Genomic DNA, 26125 nt, shown 5'->3' with positions numbered 1-26125 from the left:
AAGTTGAGGTTCGGAAGACCAGGAACATGGGTAAGCTCAAGGCTTGAGCTGACATCCAGAGTGCCTGTATTTTTCCCATTCCTCTTTAAACTCATTCAGAAATTTTTAGAACTACTGTTGTAAAAAGATAAAGAGCTGTTTGGGTATAAATGAATTACATCCAATAGTCTGAAAAATCTGAAGAACTACCAAAGTAACAGGAATGTTAGATCATTGGAGTTTTACTATAGGATGAATTTAAATCTAAGCATACAGCAAGGTAGCAGGCCATTTTGGCCCACGGGTTCGTGCCACTCAATAAACCTATATCCATGGTACAATTCGAATGGTTGGAGGAAACCGGAGCCCCTTGGGGAAAACCCACACAGACACAGGGAGAATGCACAAACGCCTTACAGACAGTGCAGGATTCGAACCCCATCCCGATCGTTGGCGGTGTAAAGGTATTGCACTAACCACTACATCTCATTCTTCCCTGGAGAATGAAAAGCACATCACACCTTTCCTACACAGGCATGTCTATCCATGGTCTTGTGCACTGCCAAACTGAGGCTACCTGCAAATTGGAGGAACAACACCTAATATTACGTCTGGGCCACTTTCCAACCAGATGGCATGAACATCGACTTTGTAAAAATCATGAAATTGTGGAGGAAGTCAATAGGCTGCATGACCTGCTGAGTTCCTCCAAAATTGTTGCGTTTTAAAATCACAAATTACAGCATCTGCGGAATCTTGTGTTTCATTCCATTAACATGGACGTCTTCATTTCTGTTAAACCCCTTCCCCATCTTGCCCCCTTACCTTGTCTCCTTTCCTTCACTTCCCCACCCTTTTCCTCTCCATTCAGACAAGTACCTGAACCACCCCCATCACTTCAGGATTTTCTTCTACCTTCCCAACAATTTTAAAATTTTAAATTTAGACGTACAGCATGGTAACAGCCATTTCAGCCCATGAGTCCATGCCACCCAATTTACCTACACCACAAGTACATTTTGAAAGGTGGGAGGAATCCAGAACTCCCCGAGGAAAACCCACGTAGTCACGGGGAGAACGTACAAACTCCTTACTGACAGCACGGGATTTGAACCCCAGTCCTCATCACTGGCATTGTAAAGGCATTGCACTAACTGTTACACGAACCCGTGCCATCCAGTATCCACCAATAACTTCTTACCTGTTGGCCTGTGCTCCTCCTCTTCCACTTCCTCCCTCCTCTCCCTCCCCCCACAACTTTGCATTCAGGTACTTTCCTGCTTTTTGCTCATTCCTTGAAGGGATCAGGCCCAAAACATTGGTTACCCTTTACTTCCTATAGTTGCTGCATGACCTGCTGAGATTCTCCAGCATTTTTGTGTATTGCGCTATGATCACAACTCTAGAGACCAATTGTTATCTCTCTGACTGTTTCATTTGTCTGAGCATTTATTACATTATTACTTATGTTATTTTCAACCCTATTTACTCTTATTTAGAACATAAAGAAACAGGAGCAGGAGTTGGCCATCCGGCCAGTCAAACTGCTCTGCCATTCAATGAGATCAAGGCTGATTTGATGATAGGCTCATCTCCACATACCTTCCTTTACCCCCATATCCCTCAATTCCATTAAAATCTATCCAACCTTGTATTACTGAGATAGCATCCACTGCTTCAATGGGCAATGCACAGATTTTCCCACCCTTAGATCTCACTACGACTCTTGCATGAATGAGTTAATGTGGCTAGCTTGGTTTCTGAGGAGACCCCCACCCCCCAAATTGAAGTTCGTACAGTGAGGTGACAAGAAGAAATCTGGAAATATTCAGCAGGTCCGAGAGTAGGTGTGGAAAGAGAAACGGTTTTATAATTGGTTATCAACTTTCATCCACTGAGGACATAGCACACCTCAAACTTCCCCCTTACCCTTCCCAAACAATTGAATAAGATGCACAGTAGGTTCAATTTGGAGACAATTACGTGAACGTAATTACGTCTAATAAATGTGTTTGACAGATCATTGCAGTGAAATCAAATGAGATCCTTGAATCTGAATGCAACAGTTGTATTTGATTCCCCTCACACTTGACCTGATTTCCAAATGCTTTCAATGCAGGTTGTTGAGTTCATGTTGAGATGGTACTCTTGAGCCTGCCCCATCTGGTCGCAACGTCAACACAGGATTGATGAAACTGCTTTGGTTGCAGTTGTTGGTATAATTAATGGATTTTGATACTAATTATGGGCAGTCCCCTGGGTTATGACATCATTCTATTCCTGAGAACGATTTTAAACTAGAATCTTTCTTGAGTTGGAAATGAAGGCAGCGGTGTATGGGGAAGGATCACAAATACAGCGGTGACGAGGGGGCCTGCAGGTGTGGGAGGAGTGCTGCCTGCTGTGCTCACTGGCTTGATGAGTGTGTCTGCTCAGCACTCCTGACTCTGATCAAGCAGCCCTTCAATGCTGTGACTCATTTGTACGCACAGAGTGTCTGAAAGTGGAAGAGTTGGTCACCAGGGAGTATCTATATAGTCTGGTCAACACCCTCATGGTAACCATAGGCACAAAGCAACATTCAATTCAGTTAACACAGATCTGCATCTCAATCTCACCACATGCCTTGATTTTCTTGCCTTTAATAACCATGTCTAATAAAAATGCTTCCATTCTCATCTTTAAAAATTGGTTACCTTATTATATCAAAGGCAGATGAAAATGACTTTACCCAGGTTAAATCACTTGGTTGATCATTTCACAGAATGGGCTTGTGTTGTAACCATCAAATCTGTAGCGACTATATTATGGAAGAGCAATCCCTCATGCCATGACCTTGCAAATTCTTTCCTTTCAGTTATAGCCCAGCACTCTTTTGAATGCTACCATTGAATCTGTCTCCACTATGGCCCCCAGACTCTTATTCACGATTCGCAAAATATAGATCAGCTCGTTGAATGGTGTAACGACAATAACCTTGCACTTAATGTTACAAAACCAAGGAGATGATTGTGGACTTTAGGAGGAAGTCAGGGGAACATGGCCCAGTCCTCATTGAGGGCTCAGTAGTCAAGACCTTCAAATTCCTAGGTGTCAACATCTGAGGATCTGTCCTGGAGCCTTCACATTGATGCAATCACAAAGAAAGCTCACCAGCTGCTATAATTTGTGAGGCATTTGAGGAGATTCAGTATTTCTCCAAAGACTCTAAACTTCTACAGGTTTACTGCGGAGAGCATTCTGGCTGGTTTCATCACTGCCTGGTAGGGAGGCGCCAACTCTCAGGTCAAGAATAAACTCCAGAGGATTGTTAACTTGGCCTGTGACTTCACAGGCCAGACTTCACGCCATCAAGGACATTTACATGAGACGGTGACTTTAAAAAGGAGCCTCTATCCTCAAAGAGGCCCACCACCTAGGCCACGCCCTCTTCATTCTGCTACCATTTGGAAAGCCTAAAGACAAGTACTCAATGGCACAAGGACAGCTTCTTCTCAGATGCCATCAGATTCCTGAATAATCAATGACCCAAAGACACTGCCTTACTTTTTGTGCTGTATGATTTTTTAAATATATATATATATATATATATATATAGGAATGTCACAAGATGGTTATAATATGACACTGTTGCAAAACAACAAATTTCATGACAATAAATTCTGATTCTGAAAAAGTTTTCCTCCTGTTACATTATCTTGGTGCCAATCTTTCTGTGTCCTTGCTCTCGACCCCCTCCCCCTCCCCTGCAGTGATAGAAACAGTTTCTCTTCTACCCACTTTCTATACATTTGATGTTTATAAAATCTGCAAGATTCACTTCCAATCTCATGGAAAACAACTCAGCTTCCAGTCAATCTACATCTGTCCTCCTTGAAATAGTTTTGCTACTGCAAGATCTCCAAAGCCTTCACATCTCTTCTAAAGCGTGATGTCCAGATGCAGTCTACCAATTGTGGCCAATTTAGTGTTTTATGAAAGGTTCTCCATGACCTCATTGCTCTGGCCCTCTATTCTTCAAGTTAGAAAGCCCAGAGTCTTTAATGCTTCATCAGCACCTTTCTAAGTGAAAGGATACCCAATCAGGAAATGAGACCAGGCAATTCTCTGGACGATTTACAGTATATTAGCATGCCGGTGTACATCTAATGGCATCCCCAGTGAATAAAGAGAAGTTGGAGGGACTCAGCATCCATGCATAGAAATTGGAGGCATGGTTAGCACAGCGGTTAGCCTGATGCTATTACAGCACCAGCGGCCCGGATTCGAATCCAGCACTGTCTACAAGGAGTTTGTAGGTTTTCCCCGTGTCACCATGAGCTTTCCCCTGTGCTCCAGTTTCATCCCACCCTCCAAAATGTATGCGTTTGCCAGTTAATTTTGGTGCAAGTTCACGGCACGAGTTTAAATGGCCGGAAATGGCTTCTAGCATGCTGTAAATAACGTTTTTAAAACTTAGAGTGGCACCGATTGCGCAGCGGTAGCACAGCACTGTTACAGTGCCAGCTACCAGGGTTCGAATCCGGGAAGGAGTTTGTACATTCTCTGTGTGTCTGGGTGAGTTTCCTCCCGGAACTCTGCTTTCCTCTCATTGTTCAAAGCATACAGAAGTGTAGGTTAATTGGGTGGCATGGTATTGTGGGCCAGAAGTGCCTGTTATCGTGCTGCATGTCCACGTTTAAAAGGTTAGTCCACAGATGCTGCCTGCCTGCTGAGCTCTCCAACTTTATTTTATTCCATCAAGATTCCATCATCTGTGTTTTTGGCTTTCTCCTCCCACAATATCCTATTTGACCCTTATTGGACTGAATCAGACCTTTTGGTCGTGACCTACAATCTTTTTTTGAACATCAGGGCACAACTACTTCATCGAAATCTCAGTTATTTAACGGAATGTTGCTTCAACTGGAGATGTGATTTGGGAGCATCAAGACTTGCTCCAACCTGCTCAAATGCCCTATAAAAAGTCTACTCTGGCTGCTGAATTACTCATTCAATGGGAGACCCCCTGCAGCCACACCCCAGATGCCAATTACGTGGCAATGCTTGGCTGGTCAGCAGCCTCAGGTGCAGAAACTTGAACATACCCATCAACAAAGAATCTCCTCTAGAATCTTCAGCCATTGCTCCTTGCAAAGAGCAACACCAACGCAGGCTCAAGTTTTCCAAGGATGTGATAACAAAATACTCCGGAAGGTCCTTTAGCCACATTGCTTCTGCCAGAATTGGTCTCTCATCATGGTCAAGACCAGTTTCAACCTAATGATCTCATCTCAGGATCTTTCCATGTGGCCAACGCATAGTCCTTCCATGTTCCCAAACTCCACTGCTCACGGATGCAGGCAAGTGAATGGGATTTGCCAGTAATGGTTGCTTCCCACACACTGGCATCCGTGGACCATGCTCATGTGCCCACAGGGACTCCCTTTCCTGACCCAGACCTTTTCCTCAACAGAAACTGTTTTATTCATTCAAAGTTCAGTTGGGCCTGGATCTTCAGAATATTGCCAATTACCACAACTATTCATGACAATGTTCTCAGCGAGACCAAACTTCCAGACACTTTCCGTATCTGGGGCTGCCTGTTGGAGGGATGGATCCTGAGGAACATGGCCTGCTCTGCTTCCCTCACCTCTTGCATCTACTCGCAACTCCACCACCAGCTACTGAGTACCAGTGCAGGGAGAAATCATGCAATAACCGAAGAGTTGGGGAAAATACCAGAGGCCTATGTAACAATATTAATATTTGGGGAGAATTTATAAGATTTAGAGTAGGTCACATACATACACACATTTTAAAACAGATTTATTTGAAAGACTGAAGAATTCACATGTCAAGACCTCTGGAGAATGTAAGCACCTTTCACAAGTAGCTGTTAATTGAACTGTCATAAAATGCTTGACCATTGTCTTGCTGGAGTCATGCTGTTTTTCTGCAAAGTGTTCACAGAAAGGTCAATTCTGAATTGTTTACCTAAGATAACAACAGATGGAGCAGAAGAAAGAACTCCTGTTGTTTGCTGGAGAAGATGGGGGCTTTTGAAAGACACAAGTCACATGCTCTCTTTGGAGTTTCAGTTGGAAGAGAGAGAGAGTTGAGTTAACAGCTCAGTCAGTCAGTCAGTGTGTAGGACACTGACAAGTGACTGAAAAGTGCAATCCAGGGAAAACTATTTGAAACTGATGAAAGCAAATTCCAGAGCAGTAGATGGCTGGAAGTGCTATCTGTCTGATGTTTCTCTTGAAATAGAGGAAGGAATGGAACTCTGTGGTAGCCTAAAGAAAGCAGTTACCATCTAGAAAACCCTGATGGGGCAAGTTTCATCAGCGAGACCCTGAGGTGACTAGTGGTGGTACTTCAGTTGTGGAAATCCTGGAGCAACAAATATCTCTCTCTCTGCAAACCCTTCAAGAAACTTCCTGAGCAGTAAACATTTATCTTTCAAGCATTAAGCCTGGTGAACTTTATACATGTTAAATTCTGTGCACAGTATGGTGATTGCCTGCAACCAGAGAACTTGGAAGAAGGAGAAGTGAGATTGAACTGTGAACCAAAGAACTTTTCTTGAATTTACACACACGTTACATACACGTGCGCTTAGAATTAGAAGGGGGTAATTTGGGTTAGTTTAGAATATAGTATAAGAATAGAGTTAAGTTAAAGTTTGATTCTATTTTCATATTTGAAGTTGTTAAAAAATAACTTTTGTTTTGAAAGCCACTTGTCTTGGTGAATGTCTATTGCTGCTGGGTTTTGGGGTGCTTTGGCCTCGTAACACCCACAAGTGCGGAGACTTCCTCATGGTGACCTGAAGACACGAGCACCTGGACTCTCAGCCTGTGTGACTGGAGGTTCAGGCTGAAGAGAAGCAAGAATAATGGCAGCACGGCAAAGGGAAAGAAAAGGCAGCATCAGAACAGAGAAAGGCATCGACTGTACAGATAATCTGGGATTTCCCAAAAGATCACAAGAAAACTGCAAAAATCATCATCTCAACAAAATCATTCGACCCACACTCTAAAATTTAGCACAACACCACAATTCAATAATAATTAGCGGGAGGCCCGGATAACATTATTATCATTATCTTCTCCCTCTGCAAGACCACATACATTGTGAATGAATCTCAATTCAATTACTGGTATGCCTCTCTATAATCCCTTTCATTGGTTGCAGTTCACTTTGACATAGCCGGTGAGGGGGATACAATTATGTATTTCTCGTAAAAACACAATGCTGGAGAAATTCAGCAGGTCCAACACTATGTATAGCAAAGATAAAGCTACATAACCAAAGTTTCAGGCTTGAGCCCTTCATCAAGGCCCAGGCAAAATGTAGGCAGGCACCAGCACAAAATGGTGGGGAGGAAAGGGATAGGGGGAGAGCATGATCCCTAAGGCAGGAGGTAATAGGTGGATAAGGGAGGGAGGGCAATGTATTTCTGCATGGTTCCAGTGAGAGGGGTTTCTTATCTGATCAACTTCCAGCCAGACTCTTCCTATGTAACAACATTCCTGACCTTATGGCATGCTGAGTTCGCTCCTAGCATTGATCTGGCTGATGAGAATCCCAGACCTCCTTCACTCCATTTAGGGTTTTTCTCCTCCTCCATGGCAGTCATCATGTGTTTTGCTGGGTGCCTTGGAGAGCATTCCTTTAAAACTGAGTCCCTCTTATGCTGGTGCTCTGCAACAGGCTTAAATTGCAATACATCATGCCAGACCCAATGGAGGACTTCCCAGCTCCCTCTTTTGCGCAAATTTCTGGGATTAAACCATTGCACTCTTTGACCAATTGTAGAATATTGAATGGAGTTGATTCAGCGTCAGACAGCACAGAAACAGGCAATGTATCTGCACCAACCATCCATTTACATCATTCCATTCTCCTCATATCTCCATCAATTGTCCCAGGATTCCACCACTCACCTACATACACGGAGCAATTTGCTTAACTTTTATTTTAAGTTGGAGATACAGCACAGTAACAGGCGGATCCAGCCCATGAGCCCATGCTCCCCAAATATGACCAATTAACCTACTGAACTTTGGAGTATGGGAGGAAACCCATGCAGACACAGTGAGAACATCCAAACTCCTTGCGGTCATTGGTGGATTCAAACCTAGGTCGCTGGCACTGCAATAAAGTTGCACCAACCATCATGTTGGCTGTAGCTAAACTATCTGCCAGTCCTTTGTATGCGGGAAGAAACGAAAACATTTATAGGAAGCTCACTGTCAGAGTGAGAACATGCAGACTTCACACAACAGCGTTGCAGGTCAGTGTCAAACCCAGATCACAGGAGCACAGAGGGCTTTCCTAGGTGAATGGGGTGAAATATGAAAGTCTGCAGATGCCTGGGTCAAGTGCAAAACACAAATGTATTGGTCCTGCTGAGTTTCTCCAGAACTTTTGTGTGTTGCAGCTTTACTACTTGCACCACTAATTTAGTACACAATAAAAGATTAAATCAATAACTAGCAATTATAACAGTTCCCTTTTAAAGTTTCCACCAACTTCATGTTCATTATTCATAATCATGGAGTCTAAAGGCTACACCATGGAATAAGCCCTTTTTTAAAAAAAGGCGTGCATACAGCATGGTAACAGGCCCTTTCAGTCCACAAGGCCGTGCCGCTCAATGACACCCAATTGACCTTCAAACCCTGTACGTTTTGAATGTGGGAGGAAACCAGAACCTCCAGTGAAAACCCACGCAGACATGGGGAGAATGTACAAAGAGACAGTGCAGGATTCAATCCCTGGTTGCTGGTGCTAGCCAGCATACTAACTGTGCCATCCTTTGTTCCATCGACTCCACAAGCTCATCAGCACCTCATTCTACTAATCCCATTTTAATCTCCCCAAGTTCCCATCAACTGCCCTCCAAATTCTATGGCTCATGGACATGCTTGAGATAATTTACAATGGCCAATTAAACTACCAACCTGCACATTTTGGGGATGTGGGAAGAAGCCCGTTCATTACAGGGAGAAAGTGTAAACACCACATAGACTGCACCTATATGGCCAATTAAACTACCAACCTGCACATTTTGGGGATGTGGGAAGAAGCCCATTCATCACAGGGAAAAAGTGTAAACGCCACATAGACAGCACCCAAATTTAAGGTTGAAAATGAGTTGCTGAAGCAGAGAGAAGGGAGCTCTACCAGCTGTGCCACACATTCTAGCCTTTCCAGCCAAGGTAATTTATTTGTAAGATTCTAGTTTCCCTTTATAAATGAAGCATACAAGTTAAAAATCTAATAGGAGCTTGACTCAATTAATTGGTTCATTGCACAGGGAGCACCTAGTACACTACTAAAGTTGAAATAAGTCAATGCATGATGGACTAGAGATAAAAGCCAAGATCTTTCTCACCTGCATGACTTAGTAAGGTTCAAAGTTCCTTTTATTGTCATGTAATAATACATATAAATGTAATATTTATCATAAACTTTAACTTATAGCAACCGTAAGGCAAACAGTTGCCTGACTCGCATCCCTAACAGTGGAAAAAGTAATCTGCTTACATTATCGTTGAAACTCCTCCAACTCATGCTGCAGCATTGTGGGGTCATGAACACTGCAATCAGTTCAGGAGTATTTATTTATAGTGCACATTCTTCTTGAAGTTACCAAGTTTCATTGAGGGAAAAGTCAGAGCGAACGAATTTGAAGTTCCTGGCCAAAGTTCAATGTTCATTTTAACAAAAGCTGTTTCAATTTAATCCCAAACAAAACTGAGTTCTTCCTTAATTTTTAAAACACACTGAATTATGGTTTCATATCCACAAGCCTGAATGGAGTTGTATGGCCAAAAGTCACACCATTTTTCTATATGGGAATATCTCCTCATATCAATGGGACCTGGTCTACATTTTATCCCTTGATTGAGTGCAGAAAAGGCCTTTTGGCCTGTCATGTTCATTGCATTTCTCTATTCCACTTCCATTTACCCATATTTGGGTCTTTTGTGCTTTAGTTTCTCAGCCACACATTAACATTCAGATAACTTTCTGATGAAATAGGTGTGGTCCTCGTCTCATTTAGGCTTGTGAAAGAGGAATACATATTCACAGCCTAATCTGATTTAAAGTTAAATTTTGAAGCTTACATTCAACTCTCTTCTCCAATGCAGCCAATCTACTTGAGATTTCAGTTTTCAGATCATTAACTTTGAATATTCTGGAAGAGAGAAAAGCAGTCAACAGCCATGAATATGTAATTTGTCAATCATTTATACGATATCCTCCTAGACAAAGAACATTGGGGTCCAGTACAAAGTTCTGCTGCTATTTTTGCAATAGGGAAGTAGGGACTCTTCTGGGGAGGGAAATTCGGAGTGCCACGGTTCTCCTTTTGAAATAGTTTGCTGAAGGGTTGGGTGATATACGATGGATTTTTAAGATTTACAAATTGCCTTCAGTGTCCCTCCGAAGTAGAGGGGAAAAGGTTGAATTTGAACTTGGTCAGGGATAAGCCTAATTGTTGTTTCTAGTATTACTTTTTAAAAATTTGTATGGAAAAATGCAATTGGACATGCATAACCAAAGGAACTATGGTGCACAATAAGCGATCTCAGCGCAAGAAAGTTGTAGAAAAGTTAAAGAGCTGACTACAGATTACCTCGAAAATTGGTCAGCGACTTGGGTTAGAACGTTCTGCAGCAAATCTTCTTCTTCTAGGGGTAGAAAGAGAGGAACTAATGCAAGTTAGCTGTCACAAAACACCTTCAAATCTTCAATAACATCCACCTTCCAAGGACTCCTCCCTTTACTGCACAATGAAGTGACTCAATGACAGGCAATGGCAATTGGAACCAGGTTGTTGGAGGAGGAAAGTCACTCAGTTACCATGCAGCCTGGAGTGTCCTCTTCCTGAGACTACACTTCATCCAAACCTGCTGCCAGGCCAATGTTTCATCCAAAAACGGTCAATTACACAGCTGCATGCAAATCTTATCGTGGAATAGTTAGAGGACAGGAAGAAGCTATTGGGCCCCATTATGTCCATGCTGGGTCTCTACCAGAACAAATAACCAGTACTAATTGCAGCCCTTTTCCTGCACCGTGTAATTATCCAATTCCCTCTTGGTGGCCACAATGGAACCTGCTTCCATGACATCTGCGGACAGCGTGCCCTAAACTCTAAACGCAAACTGCCCAACACAGTTGTTCCTCATTTACTTCTTACTTCTCCTCCCCTTCATTTTATACTTGCATCACATAGTCCTCAATCCTTCCACCAAATGGAACCTCTTCCCATCATCCTCTCTTGTCCAGTCCCCATTGCTTTAGGTGCTTCATCAAATCTCTCCTCAACTTTCTCCAAACAAGATAATTCTGCCCATCTTTGTAACTGCAGACCCCCATCCCAGGAGCCATTCTCACTGAGTGTTTCAACTCAGCTTAACAGCATTAACACACATTCAATTCAGTATGTTTATAGGCCTACAACAGGAGGATCCTTTCCAGTGTCAGCGTCATTTATGCTATGAAAACTCATTCAAGTCAAAGGTCAACATTTGCAACTAAATAAGTGACAAAGAATTCTAACTGGGCTTGAGAATCTTCTATGGAAGACCAAGCCCTGCATTCTCTTGCCAACACTCAATGTGCACATTCAATTAGAAGATATTTTCTGTTCAGCGGTTGGAGGGGTGGCTGATTTTGTGGATGGAGATTCAATCCGTTGGAGTTAAACAGGGAACGTCTGCATTTTAATCCCTCCCTCACACCAACAAGTCAATCTGTGGCCTTATGCACAGCCAAACTGAGGCTACGCACAAATTGGAGGACCAACACCTCATATTCCACCTGAGCACTCTCCAACCAGACGGCATCAACATCAACCTCTCCACTTTACATTAAACTCCTAACACGAGCGAATCTCTCTTTCCCTGTCCCTCTGACTCCTTTCTTCCATATCTTCACCCCCTTCCCTTCCCTTCCCTCTCCATTCAGAGAGCCCCATGTCACTTCTCAGCTTTATTCTCTTCTACCCTCCCACCTTGGCCTCTGACCTGTTAGCCTGTGTTTCACCCTGCACCCCTTCCTCCCTCTTCTCCCTTTTTTATTCAGGCACCTGCCTACTTTCTGCTCGTGCCTTGACAAAGGGCTCATGGCTGAAATGTTGGTTACTCTTCACTTCCAAAAGATGCTGTGCGACTTGATGAGTTTTCCAGCACTTCTGTGTATTGTACTTCAATTTGCTGTAACGTACATACAGGCAGAAAGCCCAGTAACAGGCCCCTTTGCCCATGAGCCTCTGCCATTATACCCAATTAATCAACAACCATGATATGTTTTGAAGGATGGAATGAAACTGGGACACCTGAGGGAAACTCACGCAGTCATGGGGAGAATGTACAAACTCCCTACAGACAGCGCCAGATTTGAACCCCAATCGCTGGCACAGTAACAGTGTTGCACTAACCATTACACTGACCTAACCACTACACTGACCTAAACTTTCACCCCATCAGGGAATTGAATCCTGGTCTCCCACATGACAGACAGGGATACTAACCACTATTTTTTGAACTTTGGCTTGGCTTCGCGGACGAAGATTTATGGAGGGGGTAAAAAGTCCACGTCAGCTGCAGGCTCGTTTGTGGCTGACCAGTCCGATGCGGGACAGGCAGACACGATTGCAGCGGTTGCAAGGGAAAATTGGTTGGTTGGGGTTGGGTGTTGGGTTTTTCCTCCTTTGCCTTTTGTCAGTGAGGTGGGCTCTGCGGTCTTCTTCAAAGGAGGCTGCTGCCCGCCAAACTGTGAGGCGCCAAGATGCACGGTTTGAGGCGTTATCAGCCCACTGGCGGTGGTCAATGTGGCAGGCACCAAGAGATTTCTTTAGGCAGTCCTTGTACCTTTTCTTTGCTGCACCTCTGTCACGGTGGCCAGTGGAGAGCTCGCCATATAATACGATCTTGGGAAGGCGATGGTCCTCCATTCTGGAGACGTGACCCATCCAGCGCAGCTGGATCTTCAGCAGCGTGGACTCGATGCTGTCGACCTCTGCCATCTCGAGTACCTCGACGTTAGGGGTGTGAGCGCTCCAATGGATGTTGAGGATGGAGCGGAGACAACGCTGGTGGAAGCGTTCTAGGAGCCGTAGGTGGTGCCGGTAGAGGACCCATGATTCGGAGCCGAACAGGAGTGTGGGTATGACAACGGCTCTGTATACGCTTATCTTTGTGAGGTTTTTCAGTTGGTTGTTTTTCCAGACTCTTTTGTGTAGTCTTCCAAAGGCGCTGTTTGCCTTGGCGAGTCTGTTGTCTATCTCATTGTCGATCCTTGCATCTGATGAAATGGTGCAGCCGAGATAGGTAAACTGGTTGACCGTTTTGAGTTTTGTGTGCCCGATGGAGATGTGGGGGGGCTGGTAGTCATGGTGGGGAGCTGGCTGATGGAGGACCTCAGTTTTCTTCAGGCTGACTTCCAGGCCAAACATTTTGGCAGTTTCCGCAAAGCAGGACGTCAAGCGCTGAAGAGCTGGCTCTGAATGGGCAACTAAAGCGGCATCATCTGCAAAGAGTAGTTCACGGACAAGTTTCTCTTGTGTCTTGGTGTGAGCTTGCAGGCGCCTCAGATTGAAGAGACTGCCATCCGTGCGGTACCGGATGTAAACAGCGTCTTCATTGTTGGGGTCTTTCATGGCTTGGTTCAGCATCATGCTGAAGAAGATTGAAAAGAGGGTTGGTGCGAGAACACAGCCTTGCTTCACGCCATTGTTAATGGAGAAGGGTTCAGAGAGCTCATTGCTGTATCTGACCCGACCTTTTTGGTTTTCGTGCAGTTGGATAATCATGTTGAGGAACTTTGGGGGACATCCGATGCGCTCTAGTATTTGCCAAAGCCCTTTCCTGCTCACGGTGTCGAAGGCTTTGGTGAGGTCAACAAAGGTGATGTACTAACAAGGAATAGGTTAAAAATTAAAGTAACCTTGAAAGATTGTGGAGAACTGTCAACGTTGTATTTTGGCTGCAGATTTTACACAATCCCAAATATTTGCAGACCTTTAAGTTGTATTTTGCTTTACAATCATTTTACATGGTGCTTCTCCTCAGAATAGCGGAGATAAAGAATATTGTGGGTTGTGGGAGTATCCTGTAATCTTTTACCTCTCAAATTGCCATCTGGCATTAACACTGACTTCTCCAATTCCTGTTAACCCCTCCCTCCTCTCACCCTCCAACTCCTCACCCCTTCCCTCTCCAAATAAGGTGCTACCCTCTCCTCCATCACCTTTCAGCATTTTTCTCGTCTACCTTCTCGCCTGTATCCCCCTACAATCTCTTGCCCATTGGCCTGTGCTCCTTCCTCCCATCTTTCCTCTCCCTTCACCACCACCCCCCACCTTTTTACTCAGGTGCTTGATGATGAAGGGCTAAGACCCGAACTGTTAGTTACCCTTTACTTTCTATGGATGCTGCGTGACCTGCTGAGTTTCTCCAGCTCTTGTGCATTGCACTTAACCCAAGTGTGCTTAAATCCATCCTTTACTCATCCCTTTTTTAGAAAAAAAACATGATTCTAACATTTATTCCAATTCAATATCACCAATGCCACAAGAGCTGCGAATTTTTCACAAAACTACAAAGAAACTATTTGATCCCTAGACCACTCGCTTCACAGATTAATCAGTAGGAGGAGCCTATGGCAAGATAGGTTGTACGCCAATCTAATGGCACAGTTAGCTATTACAGTGGCAGTGACCCGGGTTCCAATCCAGTGCTGTCTGCAGGGAATTTGTACGTTCTCCCTGTGTGGTTTTTCCCCAGGTGCTCTGGTTTGCTCCCACCTTGCAGGGTTATTTTATTGTCATATAATAATACATTAAAAATGTTAGGTACATGATTTACTTTAACTTTTGTCTGTCGTAAGGCAAACAAAAAGCTGTCATGAGCATTTCCCAGAGCCCCTAACAATAGGAGAAAGAGATGCAAAAGAGAGAGGCTGATAAGATAATTGGGTGGCACAGGCTTCAGTGGCCAGATTGAGCTTCATGGAGCTGGATCATTAAAAATTAAAAAGTGATGAGCTTGAATAAATAAACGATCTTTGCTCAATTGTAAAAGAATATGGACAGAAATTTGAGTAACTTAAGATATTGGAATCCAGAGCAAAATAAAAACAAACAATGCGATTGTATATGCCTTCAGGAGCACAGTTCCCGGCATTTGGGCTGTGACTTTTCAAGATCTTTCGAGCGTTGGTTCCCTTTCATACAGTGTTTGGTAGAATTGGAGCCAGTCCAAAACAGAGTCACTAGTCTAATTCCTGGGATGAGAGGGTTTCTCTGTCAAGAGAGGCTTGACAGTTTGCATCTGCAGTCCCTGGAGTTTGGAAGGAACTTACTCCAACATGTTAGGGATGCTTGATTGGCTTGGTGCTGACATTTTCACTCATGGGAGAGTCATAAACAGGAGGATGTAATTACAAGATATAGGGCCAGCCATTTAAAACTGATGTGTGTAGAAATGTCTTCCAGTGATGAATATCTGGTATTACTCCAGGGGTGGTGAAAGCATGATCATTTGAAATATTTGAGGTGGAGATAGCTAAATATTTCCAAGATCGTGGAATATGCCCCCAGTAGAGCACAGAGTTAAATCAGCCAATGGATAACTGAGGATGTCGTGTAGGGGCTCTTTCAATGGCAAGGCTCAGATTCCATCCTGTAACTACATGAGTGCCCTGGTTTCATCCCATCCTTCAAAATGTACCTTAGTCATAGGTCAATTGGGTATAATTGGGTGGCAGAGGCTTGTGGGCCAAAGGAGCCTATTACGGTGCTGTCTGTATGTATATTACAGCAAACTGAAGTTCAATATCATCACTACCTACATATGTTACCACTGTTAAAGTCAAATTTTAATTGTCTGAGAGGATGAGCAAATGTAGGTTCTTGGGAGTCACTATCTTGGAAGATCTTTCCTGGAACCAACACACCAATGGCATCATGAAGAAAGCCTCTACTTCCTCAGGAGTTTGCGGAGGAGCTAGTGGAGTTGTTCAAGTGAACCGGTACGGACTTGAAGGGCCGACATGGCCTGTTTTCGTGCTGTAAACGGTTATATGGTTATAATACACAGAAGTACTGGAAAACTTAGCAAGTCACTCGGCATCTTTTGGAAGTAAAGTGTAACCAAAATTTTGGGCACGAGGAGAGGGAGGAACACAGGCTAACAGGTCAGATGTCATAGGTGGATATTGGTGGGAGGGCAGAAGAGAATAAAGCTGAGAAGTGACATGGGACTCTCTGAATGGAGAGGGAAGGGAAGGTAATGGAGAGATGGAAGAAAAGAGACAAAGGGATAGGGAAAGAGAGACGTGACAGGAGTTTAATGCAAAATGGAGAAGTTGATGTTAATGCCATCTGGTTGGAAAGCCCCCAGTTGGAATACAAGGTGTTTTTCCTCCAATTTGCATGTAGCCTCGGTTTGGCAGTGCATGGTACACTATATATAATCTCTGCAGTTCTCCATCATCTTCTATCTCAACCCTATTTCATTTAATTTTGCGTAAACATTGATTATAGTCAGTTGAGGCAATGACATGCATCCCCAAGCTCTGGGTGATGGAAAACTACGATTCACAATTCTCAGAAGGAAATTCTCCTTACCCTTTGGGGACCAATAAGCTTTCTAAGAAAATGCCCACAATTTAGATGTAACAAGGAGACCTCCCGATCTTCTGTCCTCCAGAGATTATGGGCTTATCCTCTTTCTTCCCTCCTCACTGATCATTGAACAGAAATCAATCCAGTGAAAATGTATAAATTGGTTTTGTGTTTCGTTGGGTTGCACTTGTTCTTAAACAAGAATGAAGTTGAACTTCTTGTACCTTTCCATCAGTCGCTCCATCATCAAATTCATATTTTAATGAATGCAGCTATAGGCACGTAAAGAATCAATACCTGTAAGTTGACCAGGACTGAGTGGGACCACTCTGTAAGGGGAGCTAAAGAGAAAGAGAGAAGAGCAACATGTCAGATGATTGAACTCTGTAACATAATTTACATGAATAAATGAATATCCTTTTCCAGGTTTAACATATAGATTTGGCCTTGAAATGAATACACAACAAATGATTCAATTCCTTGAGAGGCGATATGGAGGAATTTATTAAAGCAAATTACTTGAAAATTTCCAATCTAATTCTTAAGGTAATATTTGTGTGCATTTGAAACACTAATTACATATTTCTGCCTGTGATGGCAGAGCAGTTGGAGGGATGGGAAAATACTGTGGCCATAAGACTTTGGAGCTGTAATGGAAATAATGAAATGGTTCATGTTAATGACAAGTTAATACATTCCTGTATCAAAACTGTCAATCAGCTTTAACATCCAGCAACAGGGATTTGCTGTGGCCACTTCCAATTGTACTCAAAATAATTAATCTAATGACAGGGGCAAGAGGAAGGGGAACGTAGAACATTACAGCAAGTACAGTACAGGCCCTTCTGCCCTCAATGTAAATGTACTTCGCACAATCTAATTTTTTCCACCCTCACACACATAATCCTCTATTTTTCTTATATCCATGTGTCTGTCAAAGAGTCTTTTGAATGTCTATCTTGTACCAGCCTCCACCATCAACCCCCCCCAACAAAGCACCCACCACTCTGTTTAAACCTACCTCTGACTTCACCTCGGAACTTTTATCCACTTACCTTAAACAGATGTGACCTGGTATTTGCTAATGTCATCCCAGGAAAAAGGTGCTGGCTCTCCACCCTATCTAGGCCCCTCATAATCTTATGCACCTCTATCGAGTCCATGCTCATCCTTAGAAAGAATGAGGATTTATAGTGTAAAAGATGACAGGTTGTTCCTTGGTGGTTATTAATGTTTAGTGCAGGTGAAATTTTATCACCCACAACTATTCAGCAAGCATATTCATTGATTTTAATATTAGAAAAAAATTGACTGCTTAATACTTTACTCTGCGCTATCTTTGCAATAACAAATTAGTATTAATGTGCAGAGCACTGAGTTATTACTGTACTCTTGGTCCACCCAGCCTAAACCTCGCAGGTAGGTTTACACTGCACTTGAAGAAATCCTCTGGGCCTACACGCTGGGACATGGCACACAGTCTGCCCCCCCCTCCCCCCCCCCCCCACACTGGTATTCCTTGAGGAATAGCTTGATGTGGAGGGACTGCCTGTGAGGCCTGATGTTGGGAAAGTGGTGCAGCGACCAAGATTTGTGCTTAGGATGAGACACCAGTGGCAAAGGAATGCATGCACTGCTGGGGTCAGGCAGTTCCCGCTCCTTGTCCGACAGTGTGTCCCATCACCTTCCTGTGGATGGGATGCAAGGTGTTGTCTTTCCTTTGCACAGAGAGGGTGGATCAGTGGCAGAGCCAATGAAGCCATCGCCTCACACTGACAGAGACTCAGGTTCAATCCAGACCTCTGGCATAGTCTGTGTGGAATTTGCACATTCTCCCTGTGACCTCATGGGCTTCCTCTAGGTTTCCTCCCACATCCCAAAGAGGTATGGGGAGGTTAATTGCACACTGTAAATTGCCTCCGTTATGTAGGTGAAAGGAAGAATGTGCAGCGGGGAGTCAATAGGAATGTGGGGAAATTATGTAGAAATGTAAATTGATGGTCAACAAAGACTTGGTGGGCTGAAGGGCCTGTTTCCATGCTGTTTGTCTCCATAAAAGACATGGAGACATCAGTTCCCCTTACATTGAATGCATGGTGATGAGACAGACTTAAGATGGATCGGTCAATACTCAAATCAAATACCGCCAGTCCTCAGTCACCGTACATGCACACGCACACCCACCCACATACCTCCCCATCATGTCAAGGTTCAGCCTCAAGCCCTTTATCTCAGCACCTTACTACAGCACTGCTCACCCAACACCACTCCTCAACACAACGCCTCTCCTCCTTGAACCATGGGATAGTTCACTGCAAGATTCAAACCAGGTTCCCAGCACAGTTCTAATCAGTAACCGAGGGCAGAAATTCACACCAGACCTTATCCCTAAAGACCCCCCCCCCCCCCCCACCATCCAGGCCATGTCCTCTTAACTCTGCTGCCATCAGGTAAAAGGTCAGGATCCTGAAGATAAGTACTCAGTGGCACAAGGACAGCTTCTTCCCTGCCGCCATCAGATTCCTGAATGAACAGTGAACCAAAGACACGGCCTCACTTTGACTTTTTGTGCACTACTTCAATTTATTTTTGCAAGGCAAAACAACAAATTTTGTGACTTGACCATGACAATATATTCTGATTCTGACTCCCATTGGGGAAAAAAAGTGAACATTTCGAGCAAGAGCCCTTCATGGTCCTCCTCCAGCAGATTGCTTTATGCTCCAGATTCCGACATCTGCAGTCTCCCGTGTGTCCCCAGCTCCGTAATTCACCTCGCCATACAGGATGCTGTAATGACCAATCTTGTATGTTGGTTCCATTAGTGCTTTTGTCCCTGTTCAGCACTTGCTGGGGGCTAAGATACCAGCGTGTACCTTCCTCAAACAGTGCCGCTGTGATGCAACAATTGATTGTAACAAGCAAATTTCTTAAATGTGGTGATTTAAAACAATCATCAGAAAAGGCATGAATTTTTAAGAGTGCAGCAGTTGGCAGTAAGTTTGTCGATGTTTCTTTAAAATGCAGTTGAGGAGTTCTCTCTGGGGGGGAAAAAGCAGATCCGTGAAATGACATCAGTTATCCAAACCCCACTGAGCCCAGAATGTTATGCAGCCATCTTTCTCATAAAAAAGAAAAAACATTAAGCGTGATTGCAAAAAGACTTCCTTCTAAATTCAATGGTTCTACTTTGTATGATGCTCTGCTCAATGCCAATGTAAAATAACATGTTCAATAGAATATACTCGAGGCCATTGGTTCTCAACCTTTTTCTTTCCACTCACATACCACTTTGAGTAATCCCTGTGCTAACAGTGCTCTGTGATGAGTAAGGGAATTGCCTAAGGTGGGATGCGAGTGGGAAGGGAAGGTTGAGAATCACTGCTCTAGACCTAAATGTTACAGAAATATTTTGCTTGAAAAAAATTGTCATTGGTCCATCTCCTTTGGAGTTATGAACCAGGCACATAACAAGTCAATTAGGTACGACTAAAACAGTGGTCTTCAAACTTTTTTTTTCCACCCACATCCCATCTTAAGCAATCCCTTACTCATCAGAGCACTGATGGGATAGGGAATACTTAAAGTGGGATGTGAGTGGGAAGAAAAATGTTGAGAACCACTGCTCTAGGCTGTTTATTTTTAAAATTTATCATAATCAATTTGGGCTCCAATTTATTCAGACATTTAATCTATGTCTTCCTGGACATTGTATTGCCAGAAATGACAAGCATAAACATCAGGCAAAGATATCGATCAACATATTTGAACACGCTGCTGTGCAGAACACAGAGGTATTTGCGAGTTGGTGGGATTTAAGGATAAAGGATTTAAGGATAAAGGGTCAGGTTGTTTTTCCATCAGGAAAGGAGAACGGAGAGGAAAAAAATGCTAAAATCCAAGAACCCAGACTGAAGAAATTTCACTGACTTTCTATTTCTATTGATGACCTCAACTTTATCCCTGACTGTTTCTGATTGGCAAACCATAAAGTTATTATTGCCCTATACATTAAAAAAAAATCTTTGCTTCAAGAATTATCAAGATCAGAAATTTTACAATTTTATTTGAAGATGTCAATATCGATGATTTAAAAGGTGGTTTGGGCATTTTAAATAATTTTGAGAGCCTTCATGGTAAAGAGCAAAGGTAGCTGACATGTCCAAAAAGAAAGGAACAAGGAATTGACCTCACCAAGTAGCTCACCAAAATGAGAAAGCAATATTGGAAAAAGAACTTGGCAATAAAGACCAACCAATACACAAGGTTTTAAAAGAAGTTAATGGGGATATTGCAAACATGCTAGCTGTGATATTGTAAAGCTCCTGATTTTAGAATTATTCCTTTAGATTGGAATACAAAATTGTAAATGCAACAGAGATGGAGAGCGAGTATTATAATGGTGTGAGAAAATTATTGCAAGCCTTAATGAAAGCAGAATAACCAAGTATTTAAAGAAACCTATGATTGTTGAAAGCCATCGTGAAATTCAAAAGGTTTTTTTTAAAAAATCATAGTTAATTGAGTATATTGAACTTTGAGGAAGTCATTTGAATATAGCAGACATAATGTCATTTATGTCAATGACTAAATGAACCACTCACCCTTACTCTCAGAGACTCTATTTATTTAAACAATATTTATTTATACATTTTGTCCTGCATATATATCGCTTGTCTGTACGCGTGTTATGACTGGGTGCGTGTCTGGATGTTTTGCACTGAGGACCGAGGAACACCGTTTCATCTATTTGTACTTGTGGGATGCTAAATAAAATTAAACTTGTACTGATCCAAATTTGCCAAGAGATTTACCTCTGGAAGTGACAGCAATTTATTAATCTTGTAAGGCAGCAGCAGTGGAAATAGGGACAAAATTGAAAGTGGCTAGAATATTGCAACAAGTTCTACAACAGGAGCTGAGCTATTTACTACATTTATTAATCTTGAACCACATATCCTGGTTTACTGGAAACATTAGGGTTTTAAAACAGGAAAACCTGTTGACGCTGTGATTGAATATACAAAAATGCTGGAGAAACTCAGCAGGTCACGCAGCATCTGGTAAGCAGTGATGCTGCACGACCTGCTGAGTTTCTCCAGCACCTTTGTGTTAAGGTAAACAGCTTGCAGAGTCCTGAACTGTGGCCTCGCCTTGAAATTGCACATTAAAAAAAAACACTAGTCCTGCAGTGTCTGTAGGAGGTAAAAGATAGATTACCGACATCTCGGGCCTGAGCTCTTTCTCAAGGTTGAACCTTGAAGAAGGGTCAGGCCTGAAACATCAGTAAGACCTTGTTATCTCCTATGGACACTACAGGACTGGTCAAGTTCCTCCAGCATTTCTGTGTGTTTTTACTGCAATCACAGCACATCCAGACTTTCACGTTTCACCCTCTTCTTTATCCTTGCTCTCAAAAGTCCATTAGATTGATCTAGTTGTTACTGTGATATTTCATTGTCTTTTCCATCAGCCCCTGTATATAAAATAAATAACCAGAACATTTCTGGTCATTGCAAAGTAGGTTATTTCACACAGGGGAATTCAGCTCAATAATTGGATACAACTTTGGCCTTTGTCCACAATCATCCAATTTGATTTGTGTACAAGTCCACAAAGCAGTTGCTCAGAAAGAACTGTTGGAAGGCAAAATTCTGCAAGTTGTGGAATTTAAAGCAGTAGATACTGAAAATGATCAGCAGCTGATATTGTATCCCTGGGGAAACAGTTCACTCAGTTCTGACAAAAAAAAATCACCACTTGAAACTTTATCTCTGTTTCTCCCACCACAGATGCTGCCAGATTTGCCGAGGGTTTTTAGAATTTGCTTCTCAGTAAAGTTGGTTGATACAAGGACAGTACTTTTGATAAAAATACTTTCATCTGCAGAACACATTGGTTTCACTTTTGTTATTACCATATTTATAACGTACTTGAAACTGTTCAAACATAAAGAAGTCATTAATAGAAATGAACCATATACATGAAAGAACTCAATACACAAAGTTAGACAAATACTCATATTCTTCATTCAAGATCCTACACGTATTTTTGAACATTGAGCTGCTCTATGAGATTAGCTCCATAGTTAAGATCATGAGATCATCAATTAATTATTCTGCATTATTAACTATTCTGCACTAGCTTTGTTACTTCAATATCACTTTGTACCCAAGCAGTCATACCTTGGTGTGTTCGATGGCATAGTTGGGTCAATGGCTAAAATAGCATCATCTTGATCCATGAGCATAATCAAGGTGTCTCTAAACAGAATAAATAGACAAATTTTTCATGAACACATTGGTCAAACCTTTCGCTCTGCTTTTCCAGGTTTGCAGGAATCCAGATAGGATTCATGTAAATTGACTAAAAGCTTTTGATTTTCCATGCACAGGAACAGACAGGAATCTAAACTCATCAATGTTTTGAGATGCTGTGTTAAACACACAGAAGTTATATGAATTCTCATGTAGGTACCCTTAACGTGCTTAATGACTATTGGGTGGACCTCCCACCACACTGACCACACAGGCAAAAACAAAATCATAGCTTAATATTCACCAGTCCCCACAAGAGATGCAAGTACTTCATTCACATGGAAACAAGCCCTTGAACCCAATGAATCTGCCAAACTTCAAACATCCATTTTACATTAATCCCACTCGGTCTGAATTTCTCCTCCCCACATTCCCCCCATCAACTGCACCTCCACAGATTCTACCACTCACTGGGGCCAATTTACAGTGGCCAACTAACATACCAACCAGCCCATTTTTGTATGTGGAAGGAAGCAGGGGTATCCAGAGGAAACCCATAGTCCCAGGGAGAAGATGCAAACTTCATTGAATGTAAAACACTTTGGCAAGTCCGGCGATGGTGAAAATTCCACATGAAAATGTACTTCTCTCAGTATTATTCCCATTAATTCAAACATATCACTGCTGTTTTAGTGAATCAATGCACGTGCTTGAATCGATGTGCTGGATAGATACGGAACAAGGGAACGCTGAATTTGCATGACGAGATTTGTATGAAAATAAAGTTTTGACCATTTAAGTAAAGATCTGTAAGATTAGGATCAATCCAGTTATTACAATGCAATTTCATTTGAATGAGTTACAAACTTCATTGCAATTCCACACTAAACATTTCTTGCCCCAATGAATAAAATGAGCCATTTCTTTCTCTAACCTGGCGAGCCCAACAGTCGTGCACAGCAGCTCCTTGATGTCACTTGGTCTGCAATGTCTGCTGAACATCACCTGCAAGCAAGGGGTTGTATTACAGTTGGGTCATCATCACAGAATAAATGACAGGGAACAGAGGTCAAAAATATATTGGAGCAACTGTAGATGCTGCAATCTTGAGTGAGCCGAAAGAAACTGGAGGGATTTGATGGGCCAGGCTGTCTCCGTGGAGACAGTCTGCAGATACATCGATAGATTAGGTGAGTGGAGGAAGGGTCTGGCAGATGGTGTACAATGCTGGCAAATATGAGGTTATCCACTTTGGAAGGAAAAATGGAAGATCAGAATATTATTTAAATGGTGATAGGCCCTATCAACAACTCCAAAGCTGTAGAGTGAGGAATGATAGACTTTACTATACTTCAGACATATCTGGCCTGATTCCGTGTGCTTGACTGAGGACAGGGAGAGGGAGGTCAACCTTTATTGCAGGGTCACAAGGAGAGCGGTTACCAGGGAGCGAGTCATCAGTAGGGGGGAGGGGGGTGGGCCAGCTACCCATCTGCAGTCACATATTCATATCACTACATTTACCCCCTCTTTTAAAACAAAAACCCCACCGGATTAAAAGTCCTAGAGGCTCAGCCGGTTGGATGGTCTCTTTTGCCTCTGTGATCAGCGCAGTTCTGCTGGTGGTATAATAGTCAGCTCCATATCATCAGTCGTGAGTCCTGAGGCTGGGGAGGGAGGGAGGCCTGGCTCTGTCAGAGGTAGGGCTTGGTTGTACATGGGGGCAGCCATGGTGGTCAGAGCAGCTGGAGCAGTGTCCAGGGTGTGTGGTGTGGTAGGTGGGGGTGGGTCGCTGATCTTAACTAGAGTCCCTGATGGGGGCAGTATGGGTGTAGGTAGGACATGGGTTGAAGAGGGTGGGGAGTGGGCAAGGGTCTCCAGCATGCGTCAGGTCCTGGACGGGGACTGTGTCCTCATGGCTGTCCGGCTACACCACATAGACATACTGAGGGTTGGCTTGCAGGAGTTGCACCTCTTTGACCAACGGGGTCGGAGCTTGTGACCCCTCACATGTTTCCACAGGAGGACCGAGTGTGGCTCCAGTCGCCGACTTCCTGGGGAAAGAAAACATGCGTTCATATGGGGTTGAGTTGGTAGTGGTGCATAGTAGAGATTGGACGGCATGGAGTGCTTCCGGCAGACTTCTTGCCAATGGGATACTACCAGGCCTTTCAATTTAAGAGTCAGGAGGACAGTTTGTGCTTGTTCACCATCCAATCCATTTCCCTCTGAAATATAGAGCCTCCCATCCACTTCAAACGCAGTATATTGGCAGTCTCCTGGGTGTAGTGGGAGTTAGTGGTACGTCGACTTTAGGTCAGTGGTGGAGAATACCCTGTTCTGGACGATCTTGTGACCATGTCAACGATCTAGGGAAGGGAGTATGTGTCCAGCTGTGTGAAGTGGTTGATCGTTTGGCTGTAGTCAATCACCATTTACTTCCACCTCTGACCACTACGACTTGGACTCTCCACAGGCTGGAGCTGTGCGCTATGACTGCTTCCGCCAGGAGTCACTGCACTCTGGACTTTATGAATGCCCTGTCCTCAGCACTGTAGTGTCTGCTCTTAGTGGCTATGGGGGTGTACGGAGGGTGGAGAGACTGCAAGTGGGGGCTGGGTGCCGGTGGGTGGGGTGTGTGTCCATGAACTGGGGGTTGTACACAGTGATGAGTGGTTGAGGCTCCCTGAATGCCATCATAACACTCCTGAACTGATCTGGAAGTCCAGCCCCACAAGGATCGATGTGCAGAGCTGAGGCATTAACAGTAAATGGAAATGGTCATAACATTCACCCTGCAATACAACACAACACCCACAGATCTTGGAAAATTGGTCCTTTGCAGCCATTGATATCGTGCCGCTCGTTGGTCTGACGGGGAGAGCGGGTTTGTGAGCAGTGTTCAGGTGGATGAAGCTTCCACTGTTGAACAGACAGTTAGTTCGTTTCCTATTTACCTCAATCTCCATCATCGTGTGGGTGATCGGGTGAGGGCTGCCCTGATCCAAGATAATGGACACCAGTACCAGGTTGCCATCACTGTCGAAGTGGAAGCCCATTCAGTTGGATGGCAGCCCCCATGATGAGGACAGGGTCACAAGGGGAGGCGTTATCAGGGAGCGAGTCACCAGTGGGGGAACGGGCCAGCTATTCATCAGCAGATACATGTTCATACCACTACAAACAGCAAGCATGCTGCCGTGCAGAAGGACCTGGGAGTACTTGTGCACGAATCACAAAAGGTTAGTTTGCAGATGCA

The 26125-nt window shown here is 43.4% G+C and overlaps 2 protein-coding genes across 4 annotated transcripts in view; one reads left to right on the top strand and one right to left on the bottom strand.

The window, feature by feature from the left end:
- Window positions 1-25002, bottom strand: part of LOC138741026 (high affinity cGMP-specific 3',5'-cyclic phosphodiesterase 9A-like) — an 81913-nt gene extending 56911 nt beyond the window's left edge. For 2 of the 3 annotated variants that reach the window (XM_069894481.1, XM_069894479.1), the window contains exons 1-6: window positions 24813-25002; window positions 23801-23871; window positions 22795-22872; window positions 16907-16950; window positions 10613-10667; window positions 10101-10171 (exon numbers count right to left, since the gene is read on the bottom strand). In XM_069894481.1, the coding sequence (XP_069750582.1) occupies window positions 10101-10171; window positions 10613-10667; window positions 16907-16950; window positions 22795-22872; window positions 23801-23868 (316 nt within the window). In that variant the 5' untranslated portion in view covers window positions 23869-23871; window positions 24813-25002. Of the gene's footprint in view, window positions 1-10100; window positions 10172-10612; window positions 10668-16906; window positions 16951-22794; window positions 22873-23800; window positions 24237-24812 lie in introns of those variants that run through there. The other variant, XM_069894480.1, reaches the window with a different exon arrangement.
- Window positions 1-26125, top strand: part of tmem218 (transmembrane protein 218) — a 144991-nt gene that overhangs the window by 107656 nt on the left and 11210 nt on the right. The gene's annotated exons all lie outside the window — the stretch shown is intronic.

Source organism: Narcine bancroftii, chromosome 8, assembly GCF_036971445.1.
Source record: "Narcine bancroftii isolate sNarBan1 chromosome 8, sNarBan1.hap1, whole genome shotgun sequence".
NCBI lineage: Eukaryota > Metazoa > Chordata > Chondrichthyes > Torpediniformes > Narcinidae > Narcine > Narcine bancroftii.
The sequence above is the reverse complement of the archived record's forward strand: the minus strand, read 5'-3'. Positions and strand labels throughout refer to the sequence as shown.